The 10,444-nt window shown below is 38.8% G+C and overlaps 1 protein-coding gene across 1 annotated transcript; it reads left to right on the top strand.

Annotated features, from left to right (window-relative positions):
- Positions 1-2,560: 2,560 nt before the first annotated feature.
- Positions 2,561-4,412, top strand: LOC142143250 (general transcription factor II-I repeat domain-containing protein 2-like). Its single transcript, XM_075200962.1, has one exon. It carries the CDS (start codon positions 2,625-2,627, stop codon positions 4,410-4,412), a length of 1,788 nt encoding a protein of 595 aa, XP_075057063.1. The 5' UTR covers positions 2,561-2,624.
- Positions 4,413-10,444: the final 6,032 nt, after the last annotated feature.

Here is a 10,444-nt window from a genome sequence, read left to right as displayed (position 1 = left end):
TGACAGCATTATAATTATTTACAATAACCTTTACTGTACACATTACTGTACAGCACAATGGTATTTAAACTTGCCTTAGAGTGTCATTTGTCCACGGGCATGTGTGTTCCTTCAGGGATTTGAAACTATAGGGGAAAACAATTACTCAGTACTGTTGCTGTAACTGTTAAAATCTGTCATGATGCAGCACGTGACTAAGAAGACCCTACACAAAGTCACACAACTTGTCTCAAAAAACATGCTCCATTCGAATATTTTACTCTGAACAGTGCTTTGATGATTTAAATGTTATTAATATCTATAACTGCATCTAATAAATAATAATCATGAACTTAACAAGGTTGCCAAAACAATAGCAATAAAAACATATTTTCACATATGTAGTGGTATTTCTGCAAATATATGACAATTACTTTTCAGCACAGGAACAGAGCCCATTAGAGTTGATAGTAAAATATAAGCAAATTGCATATAAGTTACTAAAAGAGGATTTAGAATATGTAATGCATTAAATCAGTAAGTAGTGAATTAACCAGGGGTCAGCATATTTTGTTTATTTTCAATTTTCTTTACTTTTGGATACACATAGTGAAAATCCAGTGGGTAGGTGTGAGGGAGTCCAACTGAAAATGCTTTTGGCTTCCAATGCCAGAAGCCAGTACCATAGTGTCCCTGCATATTTCATGTAGCATGTAGCAAGTGACTGCATCAGGGGAACACAGGCAAATCATGACAAATGATTAACTGCTTTTTCATTGCTAAGGGTCAGTAGCCACCAAGAGGAAGAAGTAACAGCTACCAGCTGCTCCATCTCTCCAGCAATGAACAAGCCACAGAGCAAGTAACTATGAGTGTTATTCCCTGTTCCCTGCTCTGTTGAGTACTGAGAAATGGTTTGGGGACCTGCTATATTCTAGCCTCCATATTGGGGATGGGGGGAGGAGTTGCCCTAGACTAGTTGCCAGATTGAATTCAGGAGACTGTGCAAAAAAACCTACCAGAAAAAGGGTGTGCCCCCCCTCATCCTCACACTCTATGTGCCCCCCTTCACTCTCACACTCTGTGTGCCCTCCCTCAGCCATTGAAAACTTTTACCATGTGCCCCTTTATCTGTGGACCTCAGTTACCCCTTTATCTGTGGACCTCTATGCCCTCTGTGACTTGTGCCCCTTTATCTGTGGACCTCTGTGCCCTCTGTGCTCCTTTATCTGTGGACCTCTGTGCCCCTTTATCTGTGGACCTCTATGCCCCTTTATCTGTGGACCTCTGTGCCCTCTGTGACTTGTGCCCCTTTATCTGTGGACCTCTGTGCTCCTTTATCTGTGGACCTCTGTGCCCCTTTATCTGTGGACCTCTGTGCCCCTTTCTCTGTGGACCTCTATGCCCCTTTATCTGTGGACCTCTGTGCCCTCTGTGACCTGTGCCCCTTTATCTATGGACCTTTGTGCCCTCTGTGCCCCTTTATCTGTGGACCTCTGTGCCCTCTGTGCCCCTTTATCTGTGGACCTCTGTGCCCTCTGTGCCCCTTTATCTGTGGACCTCTGTGCCCTCTGTGACCTGTGCCCCTTTACCTGTGGACATCTGTGCCCCTTTATCTGTGGACCTCTGTGCCCTCTGTGACCTGTGCCTGTTTATCTCTGGACCTCTGTGCCCTCTGTGACCTCTCTGCCCCAAGGAGAATCAGTTCTCTTTGTTTTGTTCTGCCTCTTTCCACCTCCATTTATTTTCTTACCTTTTACTTGCCTTTCTTTCTTCTGTTCTGTCTTCTTCTGTTCTGTCTCCTTTCCGGTGTTCCTCCTCGCTGCACTGTTCTTCACTTCTGCATGTCGGGCGTGATGACGTCACGCCCGACATGGAGTGCAACAGAGCAGGGAGGAGTAACTACAGCCTAGGGGTTCTTCAACTGCACCTCAAGGAGCTGGTATACTGTCAGGTACTGTTGTGATATTTCTGTCCCAGATGCCACTATATTCTTCCTCTAGACCAGGGGTGTCAAACACAAGGCCCACGGGCCAAATCCTCGTCTGATGGCCCGCGGAGCCGCCGCCAGCCTTGCAGCCTCCCCTTTTTTTTTTTTCAATGAATTTACTCCGTGCCTGCACGAAGTAAATTCATTTAAAAAATGGCTCAAGTTAACAAAAAAAAATTTTTTTACTTATCTTCCGGGACCTGGCCCGACTTCTTCCTGCCCCGCACTGCTCCCTGGGTGTCGGACGTGACATCATCACGTGACGTCCGTCCGACATCTCCAGGGATCAGAGGAGCGCGCGGACGCCGCGGAGAGGAGCCAGACTGAAGAAGAAAGAAGTAAAGAAGTAAAAGAAAGGAAGAAGTAAAAGGTAAGTAAAGTAAATGGAGGGGGCAGATGGCTGGGCACTATAAAAGGGGGCACATGGCTGGGCACTATAAAAGGGGGCAGATGGCTGGGCATGGGCACTATAAAAGGGGGCAGATGGCTGGGCATGGGCACTATAAAAGGGGGCACATGGCTGGGCACTTTAAAAGGGGGCAGATGGCTGTGCACATATAAGGCAGGTGGAGCAGTAAACTTTGGATATACTGACCACTTCCATGTCACTTTACATTGGTATAGGGACCATAAACTACAATCAAATATCCCAAAAATGTCCAAGAAAAGAAAAGTTGATGCAGAGGGAAGGCAATTTCAGGAGAGATGGGAAAGTGAATACATGTTTGTGATTAATGGAGACAAGCCGGTATGTCTTATTTGCTATGAGGCAGTGGCAGTGATGAAGGAATACAATTTACGCCGGCACTTTGAGACCAAACATGGAGCCAAATTTGCTAACTTTAGCCACCAGGAAAAGCAACAAAAGGTCCAAGAATTAAAAGGTAGCCTGCATTCTCAACGGAATATTTTTTCAAAAATGACAGCAAAAAATGATGCAGCAGTGAAAGCCAGCTATCTTGTGGCTGAAGAAATTGCGCGAGCTTCAAAGTGCTTTTCAGAAGGTGCATTTGTAAAGAAGTGTATGCTGAAGGTATGTGAACAGGTGTGCCCTGAGCAGAGACAGGCTTTTAACAATGTCAGCTTGTCAAGAAACACCATCACAGACCGAGTCAGGGACCTAGTCTGTAATCTTAAAACAAAGTTGGCTGAAGAGACATGCAGTTATGTGGCATTTTCATTAGCTGTTGATGAAAGCACTGACAATACTGATACAGCTCATCTAGCTATTTTTGTAAGAGGTGTGAAGGAAGACTTGTCTGTCAGTGAGGAGCTCTTGGATGTGGTCGCCATGTATGGGACAACAACTGGGAGGGACAACTTCAATGCAGTGGAGGAATCCGTAAATAAAATGAAATTACCTTGGGAAAAGTTGGTGGGACTTACTACTGATGGCGCTCCAGCAATGTGTGGAGTGAGAAATGGCTTGGTTGGACTGTTAAAAGAGAAAATGGAAAAAAGTAATTGCCACACGCCGCTGATAACTTATCACTGCATTATCCACCAAGAAGCTCTGTGTGGCAAGGTTCTGCAACTGGATAACATAATGTCCACAGTCACGAAAACAGTGAATTTTCTGCGTGCACGGGTTCTGAATCATCGTCAGTTCCAACAATTTTTGAAGGAGGTGAGCATGGAACATACAGATGTGCCATACCATACAGAAGTAAGGTGGCTGAGTAGGAGCACCGTTCTCAAGAGATTTTTTGAGCTTTTGGAAGACATTAATCTTTTTATGCAAAGTAAAGGGAAGCCCTTGTCAGAACTGTCAGATCCAAACTGGCTGTGCGATTTTGACATGTTGTGTGACATAACAGAGCATCTCGCCCAACTGAATCTGAGGCTGCAACGCCGCAAACAAGTCATAACCTCAATGTATGACGCAATAACAGCTTTCCAGGATAAACTGCGCCTATGGAAGTCACAGCTTGAAAAAGACAGTCTTGCCCACTTTCCTATCTGCCAGAGCATTTCAACCTCATTCCCAGGGTTTTTTTCATGTGCTCGATTGGGTACCAAAGTGAATCGGCTGATTGATGAATTCAATCAACGCTTTTCTGATTTTAAAGAACAAAACTTAACCTTTACCAGCTTTGCCAATCCCTTCAACATCGATGTTGACAGTGCACCACATCACCTTCAAATGGAATTAATAGAACTTCAGTCCAACAGCAGCCTGAAAGCGAAGTTCCAGGATGCGACAGTCGACGACTTTTACCGTCTCCTCCCCCCTGCTTTGATGCCACAGCTCCGACTTCAAGCTGCACGTGTTCTGTCCATGTTTGGGAGCACTTATCTATGTGAACAGATGTTTTCAGTCATGAATCTGAACAAGACCAAGCTCAGATCACGCATCACTGATGATAACCTCCATGCTGTTTTGCGGATTGCTACAGCACAAGACCTAACGCCAGACATCGATGGACTGACCTTAGGAAAATGATGTCAGCCATCTAGTCAGAAAAGTTAAAAAAAAAGGTAATGCCTTGTGTTTTCCATATGTTTAATAAACAGTGTTTGGCAATATTTGTATGTTTAAAAAAAAATTAATGTTTGTTACCAAAAAACATTTTTCAATACACTGTACAATAATTGTACATTTGAATATCTACTTGTCATTATTCTGACTATGTTTCTGCTTTCAGAGCTAGTTATTACTTACATTATTACAAAAAACAGTAATAATTGAATGCAGTGACATTAATTTATGATAATAAAGAGTGGACACATAGACCTACAGATACAACCGGCCCTTTGATGGGGACCAAACTGCTGATGCGGCCCCTGATGAATTTGAGTTTGACACCCCTGCTCTAGACAGTGGCTTGTTGACAAACAGTGGGAATGCAGCATCCCTCTGTGCCAGGCGGTCACATGACCGCAATTCATTAGTGCTGGCCGGTGCGCGACTTGGAGCAGTTTCCTGATTGGTTGCCTGTCCTTTATAGGACAAGGAGATATGTGTCTCATTGCTGGCATCTCTCCTAATTTTAACTGAAATTTTACATCACAAATTACCATTTTGTGAAGTGTGTAATTTAAAAAAAAAATCTTCACTGATAGCGCTCCACATATACTATGTAATTTCTGGCTATAATTTGTTTTTCATATACCTCCAATTGATTTGGCCAGGTTTGTGCATCATTTCACTTTTACATGAGTATAATATGACGGACAATACATTTTGAGTGACCAGCAGCTTCTTCTTTGCAGACATAGTATTCTTCATGTTGTTATTGGAATTCATGAGGTTTGGTAGTACAATCTCCAAAGGTATTCTGTGTATATTCATGATATTTTTTGGGGTAATTCTTCAACAATTATATGATTACAAAAAATAATTGCCATTTGCTGTAGATCCAAAACAGTAATGGCTGAACTGAGTACATTTGTTAACTCTACTGTTTTATTAAAGACCTCCAGGTGTGACACAGAAGCCCAGAGTCTAATATATTTTAAAGAGGGCATTGTATGAGTAGTATGTTAAAAGTTAACATTCAAAAATGTTTTGTAGATTATCAGTTGAATTGTGGCAAAGGAAACATATGTGAAGTTCAATATTATGAGATTGAAGAATCTTGATGAGAAGTAAGGTAATTTAGGTGCTGGGTTGCATATGTGCATCTATAAGATCCAGTCATTGCAAACTTCTAGATTATTAAGTATATCTGATTAGTTTCCAGCATACCTGTTCCTGTTCCTTTATGCTTCCTGCTCAGCCTCCATTTGAATACTGTTTGATCTATCTCTGCACAGTCCAATTATTTGAAAAGATTAATATCATAGACAGAGTATATGATGTGTAGACATCCATCTGTGGTGTCCCCACTTGGGTACAAATCGCTATGTATATAGATTAGGTTCAAATATAAAACTGTGGGTTTTTTGCTTAAATACATATCGAAAAACATAAAAATAATAGCAATATAATTGCAATATTAGCAAATTACAGTCAATTGATTACCCACTAGCTAAGCCATGTTCTGTAGTAACCCTCTGTGGGCTTTAGTCTCCAGCCTGAGATACTCCAATGTAGTTGAGTTGCGAAGGTTTGTGGTGATATTGCGTGTTGATGTTGGCAGAAGTCATGTCTCTCCCGGGTAAGGATACTGGCACACACAGTTCCCTTCACCAAGGGCTCTCCACACTGATGGATCTACAGATCCTGCTCATTGTTTAGGATCCAGATGTCCATCTCTCTGTCAGCCATCCCTTATCATACTTTATACCCTACTCACACTATTGACCACATAGAAGGTGCCATTATGTCTGATAGGGGCAGAGACAAGATGTACATTGTGGGGTGTGGGATCAGATTAACCACAGTCAATGAATATTAACTGGTGTTAAAAGTGATTCTCTAGAGCCATGCACAGAAATTATTAGGTCCCTACCTCCCTTGGGGACAAACATTATGAGTTAATTAGTCTGGGGTAGAGTGAGCGCTATTTAACTGTATGTGAATGCAACAGAACTTCCACTAAATATTATAACAATGGGTATATATAACGGCACACACAGCGTATTCCAGCACATTGTAATAAATCACATAATATAAATGCAAGATATTTGCATATGGACATCACAGTACATATTGCAGGTGCATTTGGAACATAACTGAATACATGAAATACATTTGCCCCTTTTGACTGGGGCATTAATTGCAACATGTATTTCTACCATAATAAAGTATATGAGGATGGTATCATGGATAAAAAGAATAATAACTCATCCCCACTGTATTTGCAGATCAACTTTTAATTATCAAACCATATTTGCTGTTACTGTTACACCTGCTATAGATAGTGAAGTGTATTGCTGTATTAACAGAGACTACTAATGAATATTAGAGGTTGTCCTATATCCATCTATTGACAAAGTCTTGATGCTCCTTCCATCGATCACATTTAGTGCAATCAATTGCAGCACAACTGTTATAATGCTGTAAAAATTCACTTTAAAATGAACAAAAACGCCAAGCAAATAAATGCTATTCTACAACAAGAATTCATCCACAATTTCCCAACAAACCACTTCCTAATACCCACAAATTCACATCATGAGGTCATTTTTCGTTGGACAGATTTGTGGCCAAAATGCACAAGTAAAATGTGTGCCGCAAAAATGGTGCCTTTTGCGTTTTTATTTTGAGCTGCACATTTTGAAAATGTGTGAGCATGAAGATATGTATAAAGCTCATCAAGATATGCTTTAAGCATATTACGATATGACCGTTTTTCTCGAGATGCCAGTCATTATCATTAACTTGATGATGTCGAATGTAATTTTAATGTTTATTTTAAAAATAAATAAGCAAATTAAAAAGAATTCTGCCCCCCTTTCACCCAAAAAAAGTGACAGCCGTGTTTGTGGCTACTTCTACCTCCACTTATTTTGCAACTATGTGAGCACACCTCTACTGTACATTGCCTATGCTTGAATGCCCCTTCCCTCCCCCATTCCATCTCTCCAGGTATTAGAAGGCGAAATTCAGGAATAAGCAAAAATCTTAATACGGTCATATGCATGAGCAACTCTAACATTTTCCCCATGATGTTCCATGCCCCATTTTATATATATATATATATGTATATGTATATACATACATATACACTATTCTATGGCTTCTAAAGTCTAATATTTATAACATTTTGCATTACTTTATCCAATATAAAATGCACAATATAGGTCACATTATCCACCGAATGTCTTGCTAGTTTAATTTTTTTTTATAGATGAACATAATTATGACTATATTTTTGTCTGCCATGATAGAACATTTGTTTGAGTCTATCACATTTTGCAACCTGCTAGTTGTCAGTAAGGTAAATATTAGCAATCAAGTCATAGCTTTTCAGCATGGCTGCCTTTTAAAAGGGTAATTGTCATTGGGAAAAAAAAAATCTGTCATTTTGCAAATAGCCCATTAAACAATGAACACACTGGTAAGGAGACTATTGCTAGTCATGCTATTTATTATGATTTTGCTTAATGTTTTTAAAACCCAAATGGACCTTGAAACTTTTATCAACAGTAGCAAAAATTAAAATTAGGCAAATCTCTGTAAGAAAGTTTTCAGACATTATCTGGAAATGTTTTGATTTTAACTAACAACGTCAGTGCACTGTATTTGGTAAATTTCATCAATAATAACATGCTTGCCAAATACCTAGTGAAATATGTTAGATAAATCATAAACCTTTTAATGTTCATCTTGATCCATAAATAACGAAGAAAATATTACTGAACTTTGGTGTACTATGTATAAACTAGGTAATATAATTAAAATGACAAAAAAAGGGGACTTCTTTGTCCCAACTCTGAAATCTATGAAGCAGAAATAGACTTGGCAATTTCGTCAGAGTGTCCATATGTCAGATTTTTCTTTAATTATCATGTTTTACTAGTAATGGAAAACTCCTTAGACATAGCTTTTCCCCATTCATTTTAACACTCATTCACTTCACTGTGGTTAATAGTGCACTTGTGGAAACCCCATTTAAATGAAAGGGCCCACTTAATTCAATGCTTGTACATGCATAAAGTTTATTTATTTATTTTATCTTACTCCACATACTCATTTTGATCTTAACTGGAGTATCTGAAGCCAGAGAAATCATTTTGATGATTTATACAGTGTTTTACTAAATCAATCTTTAGGTCATAGATTCAAAATTTTTATGTATGCAAGTGTGTGTGCATGTAGATATGTATGTTTACATATTACATTCCAACAAAGAAGGAAGCCATCACACACGATTTAGGAAAAGTAAAAAAAAAATATTTAATCTCTATGTAGCAAAAACCAGCAAGAGAACAGCATATGTGACAGCAGGGGTAGACTGTTTATTTAATTCACAGCCTTACACCTTCTTCTGCTATAGGCAAAAGTATGTGTTGTGCCGCTTTCTCATAGCGCACATCTATTGAATCTTGTTTGCTCATCGAATACTCAGCACAGTATCACCCATTTTGAGAAATATCATCATGGCAACTTCCATCAGCATAAGTGGAGATAGTAGAACATGTTTACAGTAAGCTGCCACTGTATGTCTACCTATTGCCATTTTAAAAGACATGGATATATAATATGACTCTTACCGTATTGCTTTATTGTATCTTATTTTTATGCTTTACAATATACTCTGCTTTAAAAGAAAATTCCTAATCAATCCCATCCAATAAAGCTATACCACTAGTACTTTTGAACACAAGCCCAACAAAAGAAAGATTAGGATAAGCTTATGTATACTATAGTTGTTGTTGATATACAGACGCAAAAGAGGAATGTTCACTTTTTGATTTTTATGTCATAATAATCTTGACCACAGGTATGTCATGCTTAACAGCATGCTTAAGTACAGCAGTTGTGCTAGCCAGTAATAATAATTTATTAAGGTACACAATTTAATTCTGTTATAATAATGAAAATAGTTGTTTCGTAAAATTATATTAGAGAGGTGCACAACTGGTCTGTGAACCTAGTGACAGGTTCTTGTTCCTGCTGTTAGTATATATCAGGGCTGTCCATTTGGACAATGAATACATATTTATAACATAACAGCAGCCACTTCATATAAATACTTGGAGAGAACTGCTCTAGATTAAAAGAGCTTCATAGATAAGCAGATAAATAGACTAGATAGATAGACAGACAGACAGACAGACAGATAGATAGATAGATAGATAGATAGATAGATAGATAGACAGACAGACAGACAGACAGACAGATAGATAGATAGATAGATAGATAGATAGATAGATAGATAGATAGATAGATAGACAGACAGACAGACAGACAGACAGATAGATAGATAGATAGATAGATAGATAGATAGATAGATAGATAGATAGACAGACAGACAGACAGACAGATACTGACATAAACTCTGCTTTTTCTTTGTAAATGTATGTAAATAAATGTGTGGGCACTCGCATACGATACATACTGTATATAATCAAATAAAGTGCAAAGCAATGATAAAATAAAACGTAAAATGTTTATTTTACGCAGAAAAAATAGAAATACATGTATCAATTTATTATATATTGATCAAAATGTAAACTAAATGTATCATTCACTGGAAATTAAGTTGCTATTACAAATTGACGTTATTTGTTTCAACCCTATTAGGTTTCAGCTTAAATCTGAATCTATGTCTTCATGTATTACAGTCAGTTTCACTAAATTGACAACATGAATTCAACTAGTTATTCATAGCTGCATTTAGTGATGACGAATTTCTTTACTAGGCGACATTATAAAGGCAGGAGAGAACAAAGGGGTGAAGGACAGTGGATGCACGGTGTCTTAATCAGATGCAGATGAGACTAAAAGCATCAGACCATCAAATCCATTCTCTGCTGCAGTCGTGCATCTTTAGTCAGGCTCTGAATGGGCTGAGATAGATACAGGGCTTTATTGAAAGATCATACAGGATGACTGCAAAATCCCATTACTTGTTGATTAAGTAT

Source organism: Mixophyes fleayi, chromosome 3 (assembly GCF_038048845.1).
Source record: "Mixophyes fleayi isolate aMixFle1 chromosome 3, aMixFle1.hap1, whole genome shotgun sequence".
In the NCBI taxonomy this organism is placed as follows: Eukaryota; Metazoa; Chordata; class Amphibia; order Anura; family Limnodynastidae; genus Mixophyes; species Mixophyes fleayi.
Note: the sequence above shows the minus strand (reverse complement) of the source record. Positions and strands in the feature narration are given on the sequence as shown.

Excerpts from the sequence above, each read along its gene's own strand:
- LOC142143250 (XM_075200962.1), top strand. The coding sequence starts at position 2,625 with ATGTCCAAGAAAAGAAAAGTTGATGCAGAGGGAAGGCAATTTCAGGAG.